The following is a 25,805-nucleotide window of genomic DNA, read 5'->3' on the forward strand; positions in this document are numbered from 1 at the left end:
TCACTCTTCTGCGGTGCCATCGATGATGTGCTTGAAGGAGAACGGAGAAAATTTGTACCCGGCTCCCACGTAGAACTTGTTCTGGAACTCAACCCTGGGGAGGAACAGAGCAGGGTGTCAGTGCTGCCTACAGGCAGGACTTACGGCCAGCTGAGAGGCTGAAACGTGGCACCCACAGGAAAAGGGAGGCCATGAGAGATGGTGACCTATAAGCCTGGAACGTGGGCTCCTTCTGGAGCCAGCAATGAGAAACGGGCAGCCCAGGGAGCAACCCGGCATGCATCAGCTTTGACTTCCCATCAGTCAGCCTGGAAATGCTCCTCGTGAGGCCAGTTGGCAGGACTTTGCCTGCCCGCTAAACTGCTTCTAGCAGCTCAGAGAGCTGGGATAACTGCCTGCTGGTTGCACACACTGGTGGGTGACAGACATCTCTCCCTCCCCGCACAATGACAAGCAACTGCACCATGGTTTTGCCTTGGCAGCGTTTGTGGTTTGTGGTGGGACGTTACATGGTGAAAAAGGCCACAGCTTGGGTGCTCAGGCAGGATACCAAGTTATGGTGGTGGTGAGGGGTGATTTGTTACCTTGGTCTTGCTTTACACACTAGCCTGATGGTGCATCCGCACTTCTGTCCTTGCCTGGACTGATGTCTAGTTAAGGTGGACATGAGCTAACTTGAAACTGGTTTGCCACAAAGCCAAAACAGCCTGGAGCTCAACCTGGCCTAATGGCACAAGTGCTGACCCAGGTTCTCCGCAGCTTTTGCAGCCCTGGCTGAACTCCTGCTGCAGTAGGTAGCACCCAGCTGGCTTGTTTGTTGGTAACCCTGGGTGGGATACACAACCAGTGGTGTGGCTGTGCCTTCAGGCCTTATCATGCAGGTCAAGGTGGCCTCGGTGGCTCTGTGTGTTTACCAGGGCAGAGCTGCAGGTTGCCATTTGCCACACATGCCCACAGCCCCCACAGGCTCAGGAAGACAGGCAGGTTGCTCCAGGGAGCAGCTCAGAGATGGAGTAGGGAGCTCTGACCTCCCTTTGGAGGAGTCTCCCTTGCTTCATTTGCCAAGGGGGACCTATGTCCTAATGCATAGGTACTAGCATGGCATGTCTAACACTGGCTGGTGTGGCCATCTGTTTCTACAGCCTGATCCCTCCCAAAGACTGCTTTGGGAAAAGCTCCCAGAGACCACACCACCTACCAGTGTAGACGCAAGGCGTGCAGAAAGGCTGAGAGCCCCTCCATGACAAGCAGGATGGCTACCGTCAGCACTGCAAATGCCGCGAAGATGATGAAGATGACAATGAGGCCTGCCCAGCTGCTGTTGTTGAACCCATTGTGCATCACCATGGTCCAAAGGACCTCTGACAGTTCTGCAAAAGGAAATAAAGGGAAAACAGTGCTGAGCAACAGCCATGGAAGGACACAGCGTGCAGTCTGGTAGCTCACCCATTTTTCCCAGTTAGATGAGCTGGCCTAGGATAAAATGTACATGACAGTAATCATGTATGGCCACCCTGCCTCTCCACGATGACCGGGGAAGGAAAGCGGATGCAGATTGTTTTCCATTGCTCCTCTTCACTGTGTTAGAAGCTGATGGTGCTGTTTTGGCTTGGCTTTGTATCGCAAGTCCATGTGAGCACACTACCAGGACTGCTGTTACCCTCGCATGATACAGTCATCAGTTTAATTTGCACCTCTTTAACATGGCAGATAGGCAGTATGCGGAGCCTTCTAGGACTACCTGCTGCTAAATCCCAGTGAACATGATTGATTGATGTAGTCAATACATGTGTAGATTAGGTTACAAGCTGTACTCATTGATGCTAGCTAAGACCCACAGGAGACGTGTAATTCTCATTTGTTCTCCAAACCACTTCTCTTAGGATGTCATGGAGAAGCTGTGGTGCAAAAAAAAAAAAAAAGGACAACTGGTTGGTCCCACTCAAAGCAGGCTGTATTAATGTTAGGTTGCTTGCATGCTCTTAAAGATTATTTTTCCTGCACAGTTTTATATCAACATTCACAAGCACTGGTGTATCCGAGATGTCCTGTCAATGCAAAACCATACTCCTAACCTAACTACTCCAGTCACATTGGATAGATTCAGGACTGAGCAATTTTCCTCTTGTGATACAGGCAAAGCAAGGACTTAGCCCAGCTCTTCTCCATCCAGATGCTCCAGCCACCGGTTCAGCCTTATTTTCCATTTTGCCACTCATTGGTCCTTGAGCCATATTCAGACTACAGATTCAATGACCTGTTAGTTTAGGTGATAACAGATGCAAGGGATCCCTTGCAACAGCTGCCTTCAGGAAAAAATACTCCTGTCAATGCCAGTTTGTAAGGCTGCAAAGGAATATGGTGGGTTTCCAGGCAGAATTCTGACATAACACATAGGACTGCCGTTAGCTAAGCTTTTTAGTCGGTTTATATTTAGATACCTGTCCTCCATGTAAAGCTAATGTGTATTAGCTTCCACTCGACTCCTACTAAGCTCATTTCTGTGCCAAGAACTACAGCTCACCCCTGTCAAATCCATGCCACGCCCCCCCTTTTGTTTTCCTTTTTTGTGTGCCCAATTCTCTAGGGCAGGCGCAACTGCTAGCCAGAGGCGGTACAGCAATATTAATAAAAAACATTTCAGAAAAATTAGAGTCGTTGAAAATCTGAAGCTCCAGCCTGAGGCAATTTCTAGTATTTGAGCATTTGTTTTTATCTTAAATCAAGACAAAAGACATTGAAATGTGGTACATTTCTCATGGAATGTGAGGTTCCACTAAATGTTGCTGGGAAAAATCCCAGTGAAAACAACAAGTTCCAGGAGTTCTTGAACCAAAACTTTTCTTTCTAGTTTGCTGAACCAAATAAAAATAACTGTTTCAAGTAATTTTTACATTCATCTGCGTACCCTTAGACTATAGCAAGTGCCTCCTGGGAAATGAAGCTATGGTTCCCATACTCTGTGGTCTGGACTACCCATTTGGACTGCACCTCCCATCATGCCACACGCCATGAGGACTATTCCAGAGGGGTGGCTACAGAGCAGTGTGGAAAATGGGTCCCAGCCAGCAAGGAGTCCCAAGCCATGCAGTCAGGAGCTGCCTGATATATAGCTGCTGGAGATCACCACTAAAAAATGAGATGACCACCACAAAACACTTGGATTGATCTGACCTGAAGCAAAACATTCCAAGACACAAACGTCCGCTTTCATTTCATGGAGAAATTTGCAGCATTAATCAAACACTGGCAGAAGCAGTGATCACCATGGAGTTGCTGGTGAGGTAACTAACAGGTAGTCAATCACTCACGTGCATGGGCTAAGCTCAACGCCCAGAGCCGCAAGTAGGATGCTGTGTTGGAGATGCAGCCAAGGCAGTATTCAATGGTATGGATAGCTTGGTGGACAAACGTGTCTCCAAAATTGAACTGAAACAACATCAAACCAAACACATTTTATTAGTTCTTAGTTCAGGGCTTTCTGGTTAACAGAGCAACACTCCACTAAAGGCTCTTCATACTCCTCCCTTTTCCTTGATGTGTCCTGAGCAACACAGAGATAGTTCCCAGATAAAAAGACTGCTTTGAAAATTGTCAGTTCTCTATGATCTTCCCATATATTCTCGCTGGAGAAATACAATTCCAGTGTAAAGCAAATGTTCAGGAACCAGCTCATATTCCAGTCTTACAATTTCAAATCTGGAATAAGATGGCAATCCAGTTGCTACGAATCTTTGTGATTTCTTGTAGAGACAGAAATTCCTATATAAAATAGGGTTTTTCAGACTATCTGCCTATTGACATATGCATTTTGGGAGATATCACTGAATAAACATATCTTCTAAGACTGTGAAGATTCCCTGTGACTGGGAACAGTCAGCCATATCCACATTCAATTTTGTTGGTACTTCCAACTGCTACAAACACTTTTGTCACTTTTTAAACTGTGTTGCTGAGTACTGCAGAAGCCCTTGACAATATCTGCCAAAGGAAGATTCTTCTCCCTAGCCAACACTGCAGGCTGCCAACTTTTCAATGCTCCTTTGCAATTTAAAGGAAGGAAAACTCACTGACTCTTGGGGAAGGCTTGACCTTCTCTGGGTGCAATGTGGAAGTGAAACAACCCCCTCCCCCGGGGAAACAAAAGCTTGAGGTTTGTAAGAATGCCTGCCCTCAGCAAGCAAAACTAAAGGAAAAACTTAGAGGAATTCATTCTATGAAAATTCAAAGCTTACTCTGTTTGGAAACACAAACTGTTGCAACAGTGTGTCTTGGTATCTTATTAAAAAGAAGGGCTGGCAATTCTGCAAAAGCCTTCTGCTTGACTTTGTGTCTTCTACTATTGTGTGTGTCTGAATAATTTTCTGCCCACATTTTCTTACCTCTTCATCATCATCCTCATGTCCTCCATGGCCACCACTGTGGTCTCCCTGCGAAGCTTTCTTGGAGTGATTGGTTTCTGGGACATCTACCTCATTTTCATCTCCAGGGTTTCCTGAGATGGCTTGAGACTGAATCTTTCAAAAAAAAAATGTAATATGTCTTTTGTGTCATGCTACAGGTTGATAGCAAAATGAAGCAGACCATGGCACAGAACTCCATCAATAACCTCATGATGGGTAATGTATGAAGGACTATATCATGAACATGAGGACAATTTCAACAATAGTCAGTCATCATGGACCACAGAAACTGAGAACTCCTGCTAATAATACTTAAATATTTTCCATCCTAGAGCATTTTCCAGTGATTCCAACTAATTTGGAGGTAGTTTCTAGTCTCATAATGAGAGACCCACCATGAGAAGATCCACCACTTTTGGCAAATGAGAAAACTGAGGCACACTAAACCTGATGATCTCAATTAGATGGGTGCAAATGAAAGGAATTAGCATCAAGTGAAAGGGAAATGGAGCCTGAAAGGATGAGGTGACTTGATGAAGGTCACACAGTTCCTGGGATACGGACAGAAATACAATTCAGGTCTCTTGATTAATTTTAAATTGACAAAAGCCTCATGACAACCCATCTTCTCTCTGTAATCATTTTTCACAGAGCTTTTCTAGAGGCCTGAACAACCTGATCTGAGCCTCACTCCAGAAATGACAGCACAGCATAAGAATAGCCCTACATTAGATGCCTACAACAGTCCTATTATACAGCATAACCAAATTCAGACCTCACAGCTTCTGTCAAGTTCTGTCCTGTCACTCTTTATAGCTTCCAGCAGGTTTCATGGGTAAGGTCTCCTGATAACATATTGTTTCCTATTGCAGCAGTAATCATTGTCACACCCACTTTATCTTTGCTTTACCTGAATGTCAGCATAGAGAACAGACTTTGTTGCAAACATATAAATCTGGGTAAATGTAAGATGTGATCAGACAGCTAACATATGAAAATTAGGAACAGAAATACAGGGCCATAATAGGAGGTGGGGAAAAGCTGTCAGATGTTACTAGCATAAAAGCAGGAGATGGAGTCAGCCATGTCAAGCTTTCATCCAAATCCCAGAAGAATGACAAAATAAGAAATTACAGCGCAGAGGCAGGGCTGCAAAGGCCTCCCAGGGACCTGGCTTTCAGTTATAGGTCAGAAGTGACTGGGTTGGAAAAGGTCACACAGCACAACCAGCACCTCTTTCTTCAAATGGAAACATCTGTGCCCTATAAAAGGTACTCCAGGCACTAACTCCGACTATAGAGAAGTAAATCCTGACAGACAAGTAAAGTCCTATTAGCATAATAAATGAGAGAATTAATGAACAACTGGGAAACTGCAGCTGCTGCAGTTATGTGCTGAAGAGCTGGGCAAACCGCAGACCCCATGGGAAGGAGGGCTTCATTAATGTGAAGGCAATCACTTAGGGAAGAAAGCACCACTGGAAAGCAGGCAACAGCTTTTAAATCAAGCCTCTCCTCCAAGCAAGGTTGATCTCTCCAAGGCCAGGAGTATCGCAGATGCCCTGTTCCTACAGAGCAGCCAACCAGTTGTTAGTGGTGGCTGTGGACTGAGAACTGAGGTCTTTGCCCTGTCTTGGCTTTACCAGCACTTCAGTCTTTCTACACCTTCTCTGGTTTTGGATACGACACTTGAAAGAGCTCAGTGTCAGCCTAACTCCTCTCCCAACAAATAGGGAATGGCCTTGTGAGCAAAGCTCCTGCTTCCCATTTAGATGGCTCAGCCAAATGTCCATACGCATGCTCTTGGCGCATGTGCAGTAAAGCACAGTTTGAAATCACCAGAGAAACTCTGAGATCAGAGAAAAGCAGAATTAGATCACCGCAAACACTTTTTGGGGTCTGTCTCCCCAGCTTTGCCTTTGCTGTACTGAACCCCCCTTGCCTGATCCACATCCCTTACCATGCGCTGCGCTTTCTGGTGGTTGGCTCGGAGGATGAAAGGTTTAATTAGGAGCATCCAGGGAACAGCAATCAGAGCAAATATGACCAAGAAACTCTGCACTTCTTTCTAAAAGACAAAACAACAAGAAGAGCAAAAGGTTACTTTACTTCCTTTAGCCTTTATGGTTAGAAACCTGATTCTATAAAATGATATTTTTTTTACACAACAGATATACTCCCTGTATTGGTTGAGTCTCCTCTGCTTGTAAGAACGTGAAAATAAATGTATACTGCTTAAGGCTCCAGAAAGCACTGCCAGCTAGACATGGCTGGAGACTTGGAGATGAAAAGCTTTCATGTTGGAAAGGGTTAATTTGCCAAACCCCAATGTTACTGACTTGAACCTGGCTCTCCAGTGTCCCCAGTGAATGTCCTAACTGCTGGGTGAGGCAGTCAGTCTGCCTTGCTTTGGTCAGTGTAGAAATGCTGCAGTAAGAGCCAAGTCATTCAAGTCTTCCCCTGGAAAACAGGGAATCCAGGATTTGCTCTACATTAGCAATTCCAGGAAGGAATTGAATCCCCGTAGCTTAGGTTTGATAACACATTGCCCCCACAATATAAGGTGTTCTTGTTGCAGTATGCCACCCCTATTGCTGTCCTAACATAACTGTTTGCACTTTAAGAAAAACAAACAAACAAACGAACGAAGAAAACCCCAAGCTACAACTTTTGCATTTTTTTAAAGCTGGCTGTGATCTCTGATCACCTTATGGTTGGTCTCATACAGTCTTTGCATTCAGACTACCCAGGTGGATGGCACAGACAGTGGGGTAGGGGGAGAGGAATATGAGAAAAAAATTACCATCTTGGAAAGGCTTTGGGTTGTTACAAAACAAAATGTTATTTAATGACTTTTTGAAGGCTGGGAAAACTGTGTTTTCCCAAACTCCCCTGCAGCCTTAATGGAGTTACTTGGAACTGATCGGGGCTCTCTACTAACTCTGACTCACCCTAAAACTGAGCTCACATTGAAGTGCCAGAGTGTGCAACTGTGTAGATGTAGATGCATACATGTGGCTGGAGGCAGCATTCGCTTGCAGATTCTTCATTGATGCTGCTGATGTACAATCAAGCAAGAAAAAAAAAATCCGTGTTCTGAGCAAATAAATAGAGATGACTTTAAAAGAAGTTTTCTCTTAGGGGAGATTTTTTTGCTTGTTTGTTTTGTTTTTTTTTTTAAGTGAACTCTCCAAAGGAGATATTTCTGACAAAAAGCTGCCAGAAAATCCTCTAGCTACTTCTATTTTTTAGCTTAAAATATTATGTTTTAAATATTAAAATTTATTAATATTAAATATTTTCAAGTTTTCCAAAGAAGAAATAAGAAATTATCAAGGAAAGGAGAGGCTTGCTTTGTCTCTAGCATTGTGCCGAGACTTCAGGACAGCACATCTGCCATACCCAGCTTTGCATCTCTAATCACCCTTCTTTCCTTTTTTCCCCAAAAGTATCTTAAATTGCATCATCGTTCTTGTAAGGATGACACTAAGAATGAGGTTTGCTGTGCATTACTGATTAATAGCTTCTGTGTCCTACCTGTCTACAAGGCCAACACGGATACCAGAAGAACAAACTTCTCTTATGTGACTGGCACTTGTGTTGGGCTTTTGAGCTTGTTCCCCATCTTTATGCCCACTCTCCACAACACCCACTGTGAATCCAAAACCAGCTACAGTGGATTCGAGCTGCTTGATCCATACCTGATGCAGATACAATGGAGCGTTTGAAGCATCACCGTAATTGAACAGAAACATATTGATGAAGTGGATGAGGATGCTTGGTGCACTCTGGGATGAGTGGACATCAAAATGACACCATTTGAAAATAATCATGAAGACCAGGTAGCCAAAAAGAGAGACAATAAAAATCATTTCTGGAATGAACTGAAGGATAATGTTTATGTATTTCTTGAAGTAGCTGGAAAGAATCAGGAAAGATAACTACAATTAATACAGTGGGTATTAATTCAAGGTTGCGTCCAAGTATGGCAGCACTGTACACCATTTAGTGTATGGAAAATAATGTAAGAAACATACAACTATCACTAGGCAAGAAAGAAGTCTGTAATTGCAGTCCTTATAAATGAAAGCCATTATTTAAATACAAAAGCTTTGTCATACTGATTCTCTCCAGGTTTTTGTACTTGACCCACCAGTATCTCAGCACCTCAAAAGATTAATACATTGAAATAAAAGCCATTTTTTTAAAAAAATGGCTAATTTACAAAGTTAGGCATTATATGCTGAGGAAAGTCAGAATCAGGTGTAGAATCTATTCTATAGGGGCAGTCCTCTTCTCTGCCACCTGCAAACACTTTCCATCTTTGAGGGTCACTACACACCTTCCAGCTTTGGAGAGTCTCTCAAGACAGTAGTGTCAGCCCCTCCACTCTATCACCATTTCTTATTTTTTGTTCCAAAATATAGAGGCAGAGGCATAGACACACACACCCGCAGATCCTGACTAAAGGCCCACTAAGTCAGGAGAAAGACATGCACACACACTGTGCAAGATTTCAGTGTGCTTTGGATTGGACCAAAAGAGTTTGTCTTTCAAGACAGAAGTTATCAATAGTGGGAGGTGCTATATATTTTTAGTTTAGTGTACTTTAGCATTTCTGCAAAATCATGAATATAAGAGAGCGAAAAAAGAGTTTATCCAAGAGAATATCTGCAGTGTGACAGCTGTCCTCTGGCCTTTGGACTCGGCACTCTGTACCAGCAGTGGCGTGAGTCAGTGTACGGGGCATTTCTGCTCACACTGGGGAAAGGGCAAAATTCCAGTCATCGGTCCGAGATATGAGGCTTTCTCTGAATGAAGGACACTAGTTTAAAGATGAGGACTTGTGTGCTGCAGCAACGGGCTTGGTGAAGCAAACTTACATGTGGTTGAAGAGACTGAGTATCACCCCAAAAATCATGTGCACAATCCCTATGACAACCGACATCTTCATTTTGTAGGAGTTCAGGAAAGTCAGCTTGTTTGATGCAACATTCCAAATCTTTGGGAAAAGGAGCAGAGAGAGGCAGAAGAACAAGGTTTTCAGGTGTTTGCTCAATAACAGATTTGTGGCAGTTGTTGCTTTGACGCTACCAATTTACTCCTGACAGTTCTAGTAAGAAGAAAACAAACAACAGATATCTAGATGTTCCTTATAATACTTTTCACTCTGCCAAGCTTCTAATCTAAAAGGTATAAAGTATTATTCTTATTTAACAGAGGAAATAACTAGGATTTGAAACAATGTAGTGACTTTGCTTCAATCCTCCAGAAACCGATGCAAAGGCTGGTAGCAGAACCTAGATCTTTTCAGCCTCATTCCTTGCCCTTAGGCTGAGTCATCTCCTTTAAGCAGAGGTGGAAGGGCATGAGAAAATCCCTCCTGCTGCTATGGAAATTTGTTCCGCCTTCACCAGAGAAGTACCAAGGGCAGAACATGTTCAAACTTTTTGTTTGAACAAAAAACCAGCTCATTCCAGCTCTTTGGCCATGGAGACCAGATTATCACCTGCCTCTCTGCAGTAACTTTTCAGATGTGGTAGGACAGTAACCACATCCCTCTTCTCACTCCTGCCTTTATTACATTACAGGGCTCCGGGGTTCCTTCTCCTTTCTTGTAAAATTTTCTAGACCCCAAAGCCTTCTGACCCCAAAGATGGTAAGTAGATACCTCTTTTCAGACACTAGGTATAGCACCTGAAGAGAAAGAAGGGAAGACAGGATTATTTGGAAAACAAAACATTCACTTATGTGCCTTTGTCTGGCATGCTTTGCCTCTTCTATTGCTATGGAAGAGACTGCCTAGCCTCCTCAGCTCAGGTTGACTCTTTCTTTTCCAAGATATACCTCAGCCACCCTTTTAGGACTTGCAAAATGCCAAGAGCCATCCATCCTTCTGGGCAGATGACGGGGATAATTTCCATAGAGAGGGCCATGCAGGGGCTGGTGCTTTCCAGTCCACCCCTTCCCTGCCAGCACTTGTTCAGCTGTTCCTCCCTCCCAGCCAGGGGTCCCAGCCTCTCAAGCAAGCAGCAGCCAGGGTGGAAGAGGGGCTAGCCTGGGTTAACTTAAATTAGGGATGTGATGGGGCAATGTACAGAAAATTCATCTTCCTATGTCGTGACTTCTTGAACTGCACTGCCTATGTCCTGGGCAGAGCTTTAGAGCCTGGTTTGTGAAAAACTTCCTACAAGGTCAATCTCTCTGCAAACCAGGGGAAGCCAGTGTTTCTTTGTGTGACCAACAGAAATGAGAGCGCATGCGGCAGAACAGATGTTCACTGGCTGACATGAAGATTGAAACAGGAAAGCCTGATGTTAACAACTGCATTTCAATATGTGATAAACAGAGAACGTCAAGAAAAGGGAAATAGGACACAGAGAAAAAAATGTGGATCCGTTAACTAATCCTGGCATTTACTTCACACTTCATACGATAAATACACTGCACAGAAATTAGGACTTTGCCCTCAGACTTGTGAGGTAGCTCTGGAATGGGTTAAGTACTCAAGTAAGGAAACTGAGTCTAGCAGCCTGGTGACAGAGTGGAGATTGCAGCACAAGACCACTCTCCAGCGAAATCGACGTTCCTTCCTGCTTACCATTTTGCTGCTGCCTGTGCAAAACTGTCAGCAATATATATCCTCGATTGCTAAAGAAAAGCTTCACAACTACTATGAAAAGAGCAGGCAAAGAGCAAGAAGAGAGGAGCACGGCTTCAGGAGAGAGAGCAGGGAGCTGCTGATGTACCTGATATGTAGAAACAGGATTGAAATAAAAATTATCCTAGAGCAATTTAATTCAATTACCGGATCTATTCCAAATGGATATGGATTTCCAGAGTAGACTCCTGGGACTGCTGGATCCAACTGCAGCACCGTATTGTCCAGAAGCACATCCTTACTACAAAAGAAAAGTGAAATGGCCTTTGCAGCTTAATCTCACCATATATGCCTATGGTACATTTATGTGAGATGTGCTGAGGACTACCACATGATACCTGTCACCGACTCCAGCCTCTCTGTGAACTGTTATCCTGCGCTTGTGTGCACACACGTGTGTGTGTGTGTGTGTGTGTGTGTGTGTGTAAATGGGTCCTACACAATGACAGTCTCCATCACACTGATAATTCTCTATGCATCAGTTCCGGACACCTGCAGATTTTTATGCACATCAGTGCCTGAACAAACAGGCATGTTCCCGGGGACTCTACATTTCCATTTCAATAGTGAGTTCGTCTGTGTGTGACAGACAAAACCTCTGGTTCATTCATGACTGCATCCACAGCAGACAGTTCTTCCCTTCCCCACACAGGCAGTCACCGTGTCTTTCTTTCAAAGCCTACGTGCTCCATTTGGTGTGTTTTCAGTTGTTTCCCACATTTAGCCACTTACTTCCAAGTGCTATTTTTAAACATGGGGATGATATGCCAGGAAGAGCCAAAGATGTTGAACGATTTGGAGAAGCAGTCATTGTAGATGAAGCCAGTGTACATGGAGAATATGCCCATGAGCAAGATCAGGTAGCGTCCACTGAAAAAGGTGTTCCAGATCTGCAAGGGGAGAAGGCAGTGCCAGTGACAGAAGCACCCGCAGTCCCATCAAATGGTGGGCCTCAGCAAACAGGAGACACGATTGTACTAATCTACGTATATACAGTTATTAATAGGAAACTCTAGGTCCCTTGGGCCCATCCAGGTCTCTGTGTAGAAGCAGGCAGAATTACTTGCCAAATCTCTGCCTCATGAGCACCTTCAAAGGATCTCCACTCAGCCTTTGGGAGGCCGGATGCCCCCTTTATCAAACAGGGATGATGAGCCTTTTCCTATGCTGATAGGGTGCACCATCTCCCTGGTACTCACCTCGTTAGTGTTTTTCTATGTGAGATGTGCTGAGGACTACCACATGATACCTGTCACCGACTCCAGCCTCTCTGTGAACTGTTATCCTGCGCTTGTGTGCACACACGTGTGTGTGTGTGTGTGTGTGTAAATGGGTCCTACACAATGACAGTCTCCATCACACTGATAATTCTCTATGCATCAGTTCCGGACACCTGCAGATTTTTATGCACATCAGTGCCTGAACAAACAGGCATGTTCCCGGGGACTCTACATTTCCATTTCAATAGTGAGTTCGTCTGTGTGTGACAGACAAAACCTCTGGTTCATTCATGACTGCATCCACAGCAGACAGTTCTTCCCTTCCCCACACAGGCAGTCACTGTGTCTTTCTTTCAAAGCCTACGTGCTCCATTTGGTGTGTTTTCAGTTGTTTCCCACATTTAGCCACTTACTTCCAAGTGCTATTTTTAAACATGGGGATGATATGCCAGGAAGAGCCAAAGATGTTGAACGATTTGGAGAAGCAGTCATTGTAGATGAAGCCAGTGTACATGGAGAATATGCCCATGAGCAAGATCAGGTAGCGTCCACTGAAAAAGGTGTTCCAGATCTGCAAGGGGAGAAGGCAGTGCCAGTGACAGAAGCACCCGCAGTCCCATCAAATGGTGGGCCTCAGCAAACAGGAGACACGATTGTACTAATCTACATATATACAATTATTTATAGGAAACTCTAGGTCCCTTGGGCCCATCCAGGTCTCTGTGTAGAAGCAGGCAGAATTACTTGCCAAATCTCTGCCTCATGAGCACCTTCAAAGGATCTCCACTCAGCCTTTGGGAGGCCGGATGCCCCCTTTATCAAACAGGGATGATGAGCCTTTTCCTATGCTGATAGGGTGCACCATCTCCCTGGTACTCACCTCGTTAGTGTTTTTCTGGGCAAGAAGGCTCTTCTCATTAATGACCATCCAGAGTGCAAAGCCCAGCATGACAGCACCATGGCCACAATCCCCAAACATCACCGCAAACAAGAAGGGGAAGGTAATGATAGTGTATGGAGCTGCAGGAAGGAAAGGACAAGAAGCTCAGCTCCTCCTAAACAAAAAGACCTCAGCAGAGAAGCAGTCTACCCCACTGGACCATTCCTCATAGCTGCTGCCCTCAAAGGCCTCCAGGATCCCTCCCCTACTCACCAGGCAATCAGATCTAGTGCAGAACTAGCTTTACCACCAGAAAGACTCTAGGTTTCTGTTCATTCTCAGTGCTCTCCTTGAGATGAGTGTTTCACACTTTTCCCAGGTCCTTTAGACTTTTTTTTGCCTCAGTACGATAAGCTCAACTTATATTTGCCTTGCGAGCTTAGGTCTTTTCTTCAGTGCTGCTGCCTTACCACTTATTCCCCATACTGTATTTATGTAGTTCATTATTCCTGCCACAATTAATCACTGGAGACTGGCGGCCAAATTCTTTGCCTGAGAAAATCCATGCCTATGCACCAAATAGTACCAGTTTTTACCAGCAGAAAATATGGTTCACATTTCTCAATCAGCAATGAGTGCATGTTTTAGGATAGTGGTGGAGCTCAAAAGCTTCACTTTGGCTCTGGCAAGCCAGGTGCAGGTCGCTGAGTGTTTCTCACCTGGGTTCATCTCCCTGTAGTTGCCCACACCGTACGCATCCACAATGTTCTGAAATCCAGCTGTGAACTTGTTGGTCCTGTTGAAGGTGGGTGGTGCCATCCTGGTGTGTATGGCGGTCAGGATAGGGGCGATAGTAGAGCCACTGCGCTCCTGCAAACCCGGTGACAAGGACAGACACAGTCAGGGTGGCTAGCAGAGAGGAATCGGTCCCACAGCACCAAGGTCTGTGTCCAAACGTGCACAGCCAGCAACGTGAAAGCTGGGCTCAAGAGTGTTATATCTCAACCCTTTTTCTAATATCCAGATTTTTCCATTTTCTGTGCTATTGGTTTGTTCAGGGAAAGCTGCCAGCACTGCTGAGCCTTGTGGGTTGATCACAAACCTGCTAAGATTTAATGCTGACAAACTCCCCGAGGCCAAGCGATCATGCAACAACCTCAGCTTTAATTAAAACAGAAAAGGGAGCCCAGCATTACAGTAACAGACAGAAGTCTGAACATATGCTCAACATATAAACAATGCAGTTTCGGTGACAGCTTCAGGGACCCAAAATGTTGGTCTCTTACCATTCCCTGATGGAGAGCTCTTTTTATCCGGCCAGCATCAGCCACTGGGAACCAGATCTCTGCAATGACGCACTGCTGGGTGACATCGATGTTACAGCAATTCAGGATGTGGTAGATGGCCTTGATTTTCTTCACCTTGATCCCCCAGGACCACAAGTTGGCTGCTGCCTCATGCAGCAGTCGCTGGCGGTGGGACTCGGTTTGGGTTATCACCTGTAAGCACAGCACAGGCAGCGCTCGAGATGATAGCAAGGCATAGGTGGCCTGGTCTACTCAGCAGTTATTTGGGGAAGGCAGGTGGAAGAGGGTTGCGGAAAGGGAGCGATTCATATGAATGCCCTGGAGGGCAGTGTGTGCAGGTCTGGACACAGGGGCACTTGACACCAGGTGCACAACGCTGTTCAATAAGGACTCTCCCTGCATGGCCCTGAGCCTCTGTAAGTGTAGAGGAGACCATCGGGAGTTACTGAGCTGTGGGATTGGCTCCTTACCCAGTTGCTTACAGACTGGTCACATCTCACCATGCGCTCCCACCCTGCCATCTCCTGTAGGCAGCTCTGTGCCGTGAACTTGGGGCACATCACATCCATGAGTGTGCCTGCCCTGCTAGAGCTACAGCTCATGGCCCTGGTGGGACCTCAATGCATCATGTGCCCACCACAGTGCTGCTGCATAAATGAGCGACGGACATAACGTGTTAGGAAGATAACCTGTGTGGTCTACAAGCACTGAAGCAGCCTAGCTGCCCACGATGCTCAGGAGTGAAAGTCAGTTTGGAAGCAGTTTTGCGTGCAGGCTTGGCAGCCACAGGCATCCACAGAGGGGTGACAGCAGGTTGTCAACTGCCAGATGGGCCACCTCAGGCAAACAGGGTGTCCATTCCCTCCTGCCTTGGGACCCGCTGACTGTTGTGTGTGACAATACAAAGGTCACAGACAGGAGTCGCTCCAAAAGGCGTGAAGTCCTGATGCAGTACATGGATATACAAGCTACTGAGCACCCATAGCAACTGAACTTGTAATTTTAAGCCCTGTGTTAAATGTTGGAGTAAAGAGGTTGGAGACTTGTACTTCTATAACAGCAGTCTTGGCTTTCCATTGCTAGTATGACAAGTGCCCCAAGATTTCCTCGGTAAAGAAAACATGATTTAAATATAAAATAAATCTTTAGAGTCCTGTCTGAGCCTAGTATAGTTGTACTACACTTGTGACTGAGCAACTTTGTGAGCTGCTGAGGGAAACCATGCTGTAAGAGCTAGATGAAACCATTTTGGACAATGTGCAATTTGGTTACAATACCTGTAGCCTGCAGATGACCACCCTGTAGCCCCATATCATAAGGTCTAAACCTCTGACCTCTGCACAGCCAACAGCAGCAAGTAGTTTTTGAGTCCCTTACGTGGGAGGCTGTCCCCCAGCAGCTCCTGAGGGGCGTAAATGGGCAGAACAGAGCACAGGCACTGGCCTCCGCAACAGGCGGGGGACCATTCCTGGGCTGGTGGCTTCATCCCCAGCCCCCGGCCAGCTCGGCACTGCCAGCTCCCAAAACAAGCCTGGGATCTGGCCGTGGCCACAGGGTTTCAGATAGGACATATGTCTGGGCAGGTCCCACTTGCAGGGTTCAGACCCCAGTAAAGTTGCCGGCACTTACTGTGTTTAAATCCTCGATCCTTGTGTTGACTCCATCAAGCATTTCTCGGCGCTCAGTGGCAGACTCTGGGCAGGGATAGACTGTGGCACGAAATCTAGCCTCAGTAAGAAAGAAGTGAGAAACACCATTTATTTGACTGACTACTTCTTCCTCTGGACTCTTCTCAGCTCAAAGGTGGGGAAACCGGACTTTATTCCTCACCTGGTAGTATACACTTCTTAACATACGCACCAGTTGTGCGTGGTCTCCCAGGAAGGTCCAAAAAGGTACATTTATCTTTTAATGAGAAAAAGGATCCCTTCGCCTGTTCTCGCTGAAAGAAACACTCCCTGCCTCAGGTGCTACAGGGTACATGATATTACACAGCGGTCAGCACTAATACACAGCCACCTCCCTTATGCCCACAGTACGGATGCCCCGCTAACGTCTGGGGAAGCTGCTCGAACTGCAGAACCACAAAAGAAGCCCACCCTGGCGAAGGCAGCCCCGTTAACTCGGTAGCCAACAGATGTCCCTCTTGCACCGAGGCTGGAAAAATGCCGTGTCCCTGCCTCTGCACTACCCTCGAGCAGTCACTGGGGGAAGGCAGCGGCTGAGCTACTGCTGCACAGCAAGCAAACGCCCTGCGTGTGTGCAGGCTGTGTAAGTAAATAACCCTGTAAAAAAACCCCCAAAACCCAAAAAAACAAAAAAAAAACCCCAAAACCAAACGACTGTATTTCCAGGATAAAACAAAAGGAGAATGACCATGCAGCCGGCTCTTGGCTTCTGGTCCATCTGTTTGGCTAGACAGCTGGGGAGCAAGGGAAGGATGGGTGAAGTTTTTTAAACACCTGAGAGTGGTATCCGTTATGTCAGCTTACATGTGGCCAGGCCACTATAAATGCTTTTATAAGCTTACCCTCAAAGCTGCATTTGGGAGGTTCAGCTGGTTTGTTTAATGTGGTATAATAAGTACTAATGTGGGCTTCCAATATGTGAGTGAAGATCTTATTTCCACGTAGGTGTTTTATACTGCTTCATCTATAGTATGCAGCATGACCTTCTCCACTGCAGTGTTGTAGAGCCACTGTATGAACCCAATACAGTCAATTAGAAATAAATAAGTTGCATTTCTCTCTGAAAAATATACAGCTACCTGTTCTGCCTGCAAAACAAGTCCCAGACTATACTTCATGCACGAAGAGCAGGCAAGGAGTTCCCACTGAGACCTTGCAGATCACAAGGTGCACTGCTGCAAGGCTCTGTGCCTACAAGCTTTAACTGAGCTGAGGTGCTGCAGTAGCTAAAATAGCAGAGATCTCTCCATTTTTTCCTGCTCGGTTTGTTCAGCGATATCTAGTGCTTGTGCCAGCCCTGCCACTTCAAGGGCATTATAAATGTCGTCCTTCAACATTGCCCCAACAGGTCTTCAGGAAGAGATCACTCCTCTCTACAGAGTGGAGATCATCTGCCCATCTAAGGCAACACACTTCCACCATCCTGCAGTGGAGTTACGCTGAGTTAGGGTTGCTGAAGGGCTGCCTTTCTGCACGTGAGATGAATTAGAAGAAGATGTAAGAGGGTCATGGGGTCTATCCCTGTTTAAGAGACAAAAACGTGCATGCTCTGTGTACAGATAAGCATCACCTTCTGGCTTTGTCTGAGCACAGAATATATCACCACCTGCTCTCCAAAATCAGTTCCAGCACACACACAAGTGAGGACAGTTGCAAATTGAACAAAACACGCAGCAGTTTCCTAGAGATCAGCCCAGAGCTGTGTGTAATGACAGCACGTGCTCTTCAGCTAAACTTTCCTTTCCAGAATCGAATCTCTCCTCACTCAACACCTGGTATTCGTTTCCAAAGGTTATTCACCCTACCTAATTATTTCCATCTTCTTATTCTTCACAGCTCTTAGTTCATCTTTAATAAGGATTTTTAATCAAACTTGAAAGCTTATTCCTCCATGCTGTACAGTTCCCCTGTTTCCAATAACGTTATTGCAGCAGTGTTGCTTTGATCTTTTAACAGCCATTTTGCATACTGAGTATCAGCTTTGCCCTAATGGCACAGACATCTCTGAAAGCTCCAGGAGAATTCAGCAGGGAATCCTTACATTGATAAACCCAGTTTAGTATTCACATTAGCACCGAGGCAGCCGCAAGAAAAGGAGGAAAAGAAAAATTCTTACATTTTCCTCCTCCCTGCTCCCTCTACACCTTTCACTAATAAATTTGTGCATGGACTTAATGCTCATGAAATTGGCAGACTAATGTTACCAATTAGAGTCAAGCAGGGACTACAAGCGTAACCTGAGGCACACTGCTCTGCAAACAAATCTTAGCCTGCCTTGCAGGAGACTGGCTTATACCAGTCCCATGATTTTTGCAGGATATTTACTTGTCATGAATGATGACTTAGTGCTAAGCAGAAATGTCCTGCTGGGGCTGGAATGACACCGCCATCTGCTTTAGGTATAGTTAACCCTGCCTTAAAGATGGACCAGACCAAAATGTCTGGACCTGTGTACCAGGGATGACTGATGGCCCACAGAGCACAAAAGGAGAGTCATGGGATTAACACAATTTAAAAACTGCCACTCAGCAAAACATCCATAGATACGTGCATATTAGCAAGCAGAAAATTTGAACGGGAGGAAGAAAAGAAATAAAAGACAATTTCAAATGTAGCCTGATTAGCTGGCAATAAACAAAAACCAGTGCGCTAGCACCATGAAGGACACCCTGTGAATTTGTCTTAGGTAGGTATGTTTTCCTTCAGTTACAAGAGGCTGAGAGAAACCAGCCTAAGTTCCTTTCTATAAACCTACAACCACATACATACCACCAGCTCATAACATCTTTGCACGTCATGGCCCACCCTGCAGGGATCTGCTCACACTCCCAGTGCTGCCTGGCCCCACGCTCCCGGCTGCACCCAGCTGCAGAAGGTCGTGCCTCCGGTTTGGAAGGTCCTGGGTTCAATCAATAACAAAAATGCTGACAGGCATCGCATTGCCTGTTCTTTTACTCCCACCCCAGAAAAAAAGTATTGGGTTTTTGATTGCAGGGAATTTAAAATGCCGCAGGGGAAGAAAAAAAAAAATCCTCCAAAATGAAGCGCCTGCAGCACTCTGTGGGCAGCCGCAGCCAGCTCTAAATGTATGACCTGGCAACTTGCAAGGCCATCGGCACAGGGGCGAATGCAATGGGAAATGTTCACCACTATCAACTGCCCATGAGTGCAGAAGGGAAGAAGGGTACTGAACAGTGTCTAAAAAGCAGGCAAAGAAATGGGACATAAGCAGGAAATTGTAATCCAGAAAGCGAACGAGACTCGCCGAAAGCTCAAAGACCGCCACCAGCAGCAGCCTCATCCTGTACAGTGGCGATGGCAAAAGTCCCTCCATGTCTGAGGTTCAGGATCAGAAATGAGTGACTGAGACCTGGGAGTCTTCCCCCAGCTTTCCATGCCCCCTTGGCTGCTCTATAGAGAGAAATGCCCACCTCGGGAGGGCTGAATTGCTCTCAGGATAAGCATTGTCCTCCACTGCCTGTAGAAGGCATCTTGGAGGGCCCTGTTTCTAGTGCAGGAATTGCTAACAGTCCCCAGGGGTCTATCGCTTCATGGACTGAAGTCAGTTCTCCCAGCTGGATGAACTGACTTTCCTGCTTTTATTCTGATTAAAGGCAGGACGTAAGGAAAGACCTGCCCTGAGTGCAAATGTCAGGTAATAGCAATTGCTCACCCCCTCCCCGCGACCTTCTGCAGCCTGCAGGGACTTGGCTGGCCCCGCTTGGCCGAGGGGCTATACCTGAAATGGATTCGGTGACAGCAGACAGATCCCCTCGTCAAATATGATTTACACTGCAACAAAGCCCATTGGTCATCAGTGTTATGAAAGAGTAACAAAATATTCGACCTGAATTATCTTTTCAAGATGCTTAACAGGGTGGAAACAAGTCAGGCTGTATAAAGCTTTCCTTTCTCTTCTGGGCTCTGTCTCTGATTACACAGATATTGCCCAAAGGCCTTGGGAAAGGGTTCAATAAACTACAGCATCATCTTTTTACACTGAAATGCCAGATGGCTTGAGAGCAGTTCGGGGATTACCATGTTCTGAGTGCCCAAGATAGGGCCCCTGGTTTTCAGGGGAAATGCTGAGTATTTCTTAAAAAACAGTCCCCTTTAAGATGTCCCAAGTTAAAATTCTAGCAACTGAAGCTCCCAAGATCTTTAAGTTACTTTGGAAAATTTAGGACCTTGGTTTCCAAGTGCCAAGGTGATGGATATCTTTCATGATTAGGAGCAGCAGACCTGAGGAGCAGAAGGGAGCTCGGTGGCAGAGCTGACAGCCGGGGCACGGAGATCTAATCTGGGGCTCCAAATTCAGCCAGCCCAGGCTGACAGGTAAACAGCTCCGCAGGATTCACTGTGGCTTGCCCACCAGCCTGCCTTACCCATCACAAATCTTCTTGATTTTTTGTTTAAGCTGCTCTCCTTGATAGAAGATAATGAACACGTTCTTCTTCACCTCTTCTCTCTGCAACGCAATTCAAGCAGAATTTAAAGCACCCAGAGGAAAGAGTCCAGTGCAGAAAAGGTGGTGGGTTTTTCTCAGCAGCCTCTTCACTGGGTTGCTCCTTTCCCCCAGCCCCAGTTTTCCAGCAGCATTGTTTTCCCTAGATGCTTCTTCAGGGAGCAGGCATGGGCAGCAGCTCTGGGTTATGGGGGAAAGAGCAATGTAGAGCGGAGAGGTAGGGGACAGGAGGTCCACCAGGGCACAGGGCTCACCCCAGAGACACCAAGAGGAATCAAACCCCTGTGGTAAGCCCCAGGTGAGGACAGCCACAGCCTACCTCCCCGGTGGTCCCCATAACACAGCCACCCTGCTAGGACTCACATGCACCTTGACCAGGGAGGACAAAGAAGCCACCTTGATAATGGCAAAAAGGGAAAGCAATGTCAAAAAAACTTCTCCCATCCTCAGACTTTTCCACCTTTTTTCTACAGGCTGCTTTCAGACACCCAGCTCTGGTGAGGCAGCCGGTGCTGCAGCAGTGGTGATGCCAGGGCACCAGTTTGGTTTCTCCAGATCACAGGCATGCATGAGGAGCAGCGGTGAAGCAAAAACAGGTCAGTACCTACCGTCACAGGGTCCTCCAGGGGGGTGTCCATTTCGGTGTACCTCAGGTAGATGTTTCCCCTGCAGGCTCGCCACAGTAAACGCTCAAAGGGTATCATCCTTTCCCTCTTTATTACCCCTGCTGTGAATCTGAGCAGAGTTAAAAGATAAATAAATTACAAGTCCATTCTAAGTCTTTTAGGACCTGTAACACACATGATTTTACAATCTCTTGTTTTCTAGTCTTTGATAGGCAGGGCTCTGCTGCTGCTGTAGGCACTTCTAGGAAAGACCTCCTTGCTCAAGTCTGGCTTTTATCTCAATCTACTGACTTTATCCTGTTGTTCTTTCTTTAAAACATTGTAAGTCCTCCCCAGATCAACAGAAAAAGGAGAAGAGACAATTCTGGCTAGAAATGGAGAAAAGGAGAGATGCTTAAAGTCACACAAACGGAGAGTGCCTGAATGACAGAGGTAGGACATAGCAATTTTGAAGTTGTGGTTTATCTTTACTCCCTCCTGTTTTCCCTTTCCCAGAAAGCACCAGACTGCACCTTTGAAGTGCAGCATGACATGCTGGTATACACCCAACTAAGGCAAGCCCTCTGCAGGCATATGCTTAGCTCATAAAACAGTTGAACAGGACTTCAGAAAACACCAGCCTGGAAAAACACCATCAGCGAGTTTCACAACACCTAGCTGATGTAAACACAAGGGAAAGCTGTTTGAGTCTATGCTGTCCACCGAATTATCATCAGCCATATGCACGGTGGCATTTCCACTCCCCTAACGCTCATCCTCAGTGCCATTTTCTGTTGCAGACAAAGCCCAGTGCAAGCAATCCCATGGCTTTTTGCTGTGGTTAGACATCCATCCGTGAGGACCAGGCTGGTAGCCAGGCGCCCAAGTCCAGAAGCCACAGGTGAGAGATGCCGTAAGATAACAATTTTCAGTCAATACCTACTAAGTGGTCACTGGAATTGGTGGCCTGGAAGTAAAAGTCCATTTGTCCCACTGACCCATAACCTGACCGTAGTTTTGGTAACAGCTTCAGAGGACAGTCACTGTCTCATCTTCATTAAACAGCTATGCTGAAGAGGCTGGTGAGCAACTTCTGCTTAGAAGCTGAAGGAAGTGTACCGGTGTCACAGCAATGCGGTGCAGGTGGGAAGCCTGGCCAAACTGGGGGCCATCACCAATACACACCCCAGCTTAGCAGCTGCAGCAGCAGGAGTGCTTCTCAGCTCCAGCAGTCCAGATGTGTCTTCACTGAAGAAATCATCCGGCAGATTGGTTTCCGCCTGGAAAACATTAGTTTTAAAAACTATTCAGCACTGCCAGTTTGAAAATTATTTTCACATTTTTCTCCTGACATTTTTTTCCCCAAAGGTAACTTTCCACAGAGATTTAGACCAAAAGGAGGGGGAAAAAAAAGGTAAACTATATCTTAGCAACGGAAAAGCATAAATGCCGTTTTCAAAGAGATCTGGAAACCAAGTTCTTGAGACCCACTGGCTCATGGAGCAATGCAGGCTCCAAACTGACAGAGGTGCTTTTGCAAACATATCTTACTGGCTTGTGGTAAAGACCGCTGGGTTTTGATTAAAAATCAGTAACAGCAACACACACCAAATGAAAATATCAGTATTTTTAGGAACCTTCCACAACTCTGTTGGAAAAGCAGAGAGGCCACTCACTTCAAAGAAGTCCTGGGTTTTCTTCAGCAGATGTTTGAGCTCCGTCAGCTCGAGGAAGTTCTGCTTCAGCGTTTGCTGGTTCTGGTTGGCTTCCAGCAGCTCGGCTTCAAGTTTCTCCAGCACTGTCTGTTTAGGGTCCAAGCACATCCAGAAAAACTCTAAAGCAGAGCAATGGCCCTTTACCAAGCTGATACCAAATCTCAAACCATAGATGGTTGGTTTTTTTCAAGGGCGAATACAGAAATATTCAACAAGCACTTCAATAAACACTGAGTTTGTAGGAAGATATTAATCAATGCCAATGCCTCATTTTCCCATTGCCACATTCCCTACTGGGTGCTTTGTCCTCTTCTGGCATTAGAGTTCTGACTCACCTCACCGAAGCTCAGGCAGGTAAGTGGGTGCCTGGTGTAGGTGTCTCAGCCTGTCTTGGCACCTCTGTGGTTCCCCGCAGGACATCTCAGACCCCAGGTGGACTGGCTATCAGTCTACTGACCACAAAAGCAGCCTACAACAAGGCCATTAGCTTAGGTTCATTAGCTATAAGCCAAAAATGAGGTGAGAATGTGGGTCCTGGAACACACCAGGCAACCACCTTGCCCGTGAAGCTGAAGGCCTTGGAAAGCATGATTTTTCTTCCTAGTCACCTACATGTGCAGCATTTAAAAGTTACCCCGTCAGTAAACTTAGCTTCCAGCTGGGCTAGAATAAAGCATCCCTTGCACATCCAAAAGCAAGGCACAAATATTTGTGTCAGGCCCCAATATTATTATATCACAACCATACTCCCACCAGGACAGACAGCCCTGGGGTTTTTATGCAGTGAAGCCGGTTCTAACATCAGCTCTCCTGGTTAATCACCAAAAACCTTCTTATTGTCTCCTACAGCATGATGGGGGCATTCTGCGGTAGTGACACCTTTCCATTAATACATGGGACCAGAGGGATGTTTCACGGGGGGTGGTAAGAAGACTGGGATCCTTTACAAACATGCAGTAAGACCAGCCTTAACCTAACTGCTGAGGCGGTGATTCGGGGAGCACCTCCACAGGCAGGGAGAGCTGTGCCAGCCTCAGCTGCCGGGTCCTTCCTTACAGGAGAAGGCTGTATCGAGCACATTACACAGACATCCCAATGCACATCCCCTTCTCTTTCTCCTTGGCCCGCTCCAAATTCTGTACCTCCATATCAATCATTTCCCGAGGCAGCGGGGTCTCTGGGTACTTTTCTAGTTTGACTATCTCAACATTGTCTTCCATCTCATTTTCCAGAAAACCTGCAAGGAAAGGACACAGAAGTCTCGATAGAGTCATCCCTGCTGCATCATCCTGGTCACCAGCTGCTGCTAAACCCCCTGTCAGGACTGAGGCATCACATGGAGGTGTGACAAGGGGCAGTGATATACAAGGGCCATCATCCCAGTACATATACACAACCATCAAGAGCTGGACACCCAGCAGCCTCCTTTCTCAATGAGGACGCTGTTCCTCCTGAAGTTGTGGTGGCTGCTCCCACTCCCTTGCCTTGGACAGCCCTCAGCCCTGGCCCAAATAGCTGGCACGGCACCCCCTTGCTTGGGGCAGTGAATAAGGCACACAGCAAGCTCAGGCTTTGCTCCTCTGCTCTAGCAATGGCAAGTGCTGTCCTTGCCACAGTGGCTATGGTGGGCACCAGTGTCGTGGTGGGGTGAGCGCAGAGCTCACAGGACACACGTCCGTAGGAGAGCAGGCACCACGAGTTCTGTTGCTCAGATTTTAAGGATTTGTCCCCAGGCTGAAGCACTGGGCCACAGGAAGCGTATGCCAACGGCTGGCACACTGGTGTAAGAGTCTGGTTATCTGGGTGAGCCTCCTGCCCAGCCCCAGGTTTATCTTGTGATTTTATATAAGCTAATTAACCTCCTTTCAGTTCAGTTTTCAAAACAGGGGCAACCATTTATTGCCCATATGGGGTGAAGCGGTAATTAGCTGACGCACGCAAAACATTTCCAGGGGCTCAGATGAAAACATCACCATTTTGCCACTAATTCTGCTCCACTGTGTGAGAGCACTTAACAAAGAAATAAATCCCACACCAGCAGTTGGTGGAAAGCCGATTGCATTTGACAAGCATTTACTTACGCAGGATCCTCCCCAAGGATTCGCACCTTCTCACTTCATTCACAAACTTTCTCTGGAAGCTGTTCACATTCACATTCAGCTAAAAACAGGAGGGAAAACAAGCCTGAGGCTGGAGGCTGCACGCTGCCGCGCTCATTTTTAACATCAGCACAGAACGAACGCCTTCAGTGCAGATGGCCAACACCACTGCATCTTACAGACTCCTAGGGCAGGGCAATACCGTGGGTTTCCTTAGGGCCAAGGACATCGTGGCCTTACCAGGCTCATTCCCACCCAGCCTTGCTGTGACAGCAGGAGTCATAGATGGACTCTCATGGAGACACCCCCTGTTTTCTGGTGGTGGAGGGAATCGTCCTAAGGTTGTGCATAGAGCGTGCAGAGCACTAGATGGGGACTCAGGAACAGGTTGGATCTCAGCATGGTGATTGGCTTTCAGATCAGCTTTGGGGAAGTCCCGCTCTCTCCATGGGCTTTTTGACCACCCTGCAGGTGCACTTTCCCCAAGTGCTCTGAGGGAAGGACAAGCCCACCCCGGGGCGCATCTCCCACAGCTCAGCATGCCGGCTGGGCACTACTCACGTCTCTGAACTGGACCAGACCCAGCTCCCCAAGCTCAGCCACGCAGCAGTAGGCAGCCTCCACCTGCAGAAAGAGCTGCATCAGGCTCATCTCCTCGCTCCGGAAGATGGAGGCCATTTTGCCTGCCCTCCTCCAACCTGGGCGTCTGTGGGGGGCCGGTGGCAGCGGCGCAGTTTTCCTTGCCCAGGGAGGTGCCAGAAAG

At 46.6% G+C, this 25,805-nt stretch overlaps 1 protein-coding gene across 1 annotated transcript; it reads right to left on the reverse strand.

Moving 5' to 3' along the window:
* ATP6V0A4 (ATPase, H+ transporting, lysosomal V0 subunit a4) lies at positions 1-25,805 on the reverse strand. Its single transcript, XM_009332939.1, has 20 exons — positions 25,604-25,805; positions 25,025-25,103; positions 24,086-24,180; positions 22,905-23,030; positions 22,414-22,508; positions 21,232-21,358; positions 20,544-20,626; positions 16,100-16,193; positions 14,450-14,662; positions 13,883-14,033; positions 13,164-13,303; positions 12,697-12,854; positions 11,211-11,304; positions 9,286-9,404; positions 8,104-8,320; positions 6,363-6,470; positions 4,383-4,517; positions 3,312-3,429; positions 1,199-1,370; positions 1-94 (listed from the first exon to the last, which is right to left on the reverse strand). Exons 1-20 carry the CDS (start codon positions 25,718-25,720, stop codon positions 1-3), a joined length of 2,535 nt encoding a protein of 844 aa, XP_009331214.1. The 5' UTR covers positions 25,721-25,805.

This window comes from Pygoscelis adeliae, unplaced genomic scaffold (genome assembly GCF_000699105.1).
Source record: "Pygoscelis adeliae isolate BGI_AS28 unplaced genomic scaffold, ASM69910v1 Scaffold38, whole genome shotgun sequence".
Taxonomy (NCBI): domain Eukaryota; kingdom Metazoa; phylum Chordata; class Aves; order Sphenisciformes; family Spheniscidae; genus Pygoscelis; species Pygoscelis adeliae.

What these genes read in the sequence shown, in the direction of transcription:
- ATP6V0A4 (XM_009332939.1), bottom strand. Translation starts at nt 25,720, where the DNA reads ATGGCCTCCATCTTCCGGAGCGAGGAGATGAGCCTGATGCAGCTCTTT. An exon ending in CCCTGGAGGACCCTGTGACG is followed by an intron (nt 20,627 to 21,231) that starts GTAGGTACTGAC and finishes ATTGCGTTGCAG; the next exon opens with AGAGAAGAGGTGAAGAAGAA. An exon ending in ATGAGGATGATGATGAAGAG is followed by an intron (nt 3,430 to 4,382) that starts GTAAGAAAATGT and finishes ATGTTGTTTCAG; the next exon opens with TTCAATTTTGGAGACACGTT.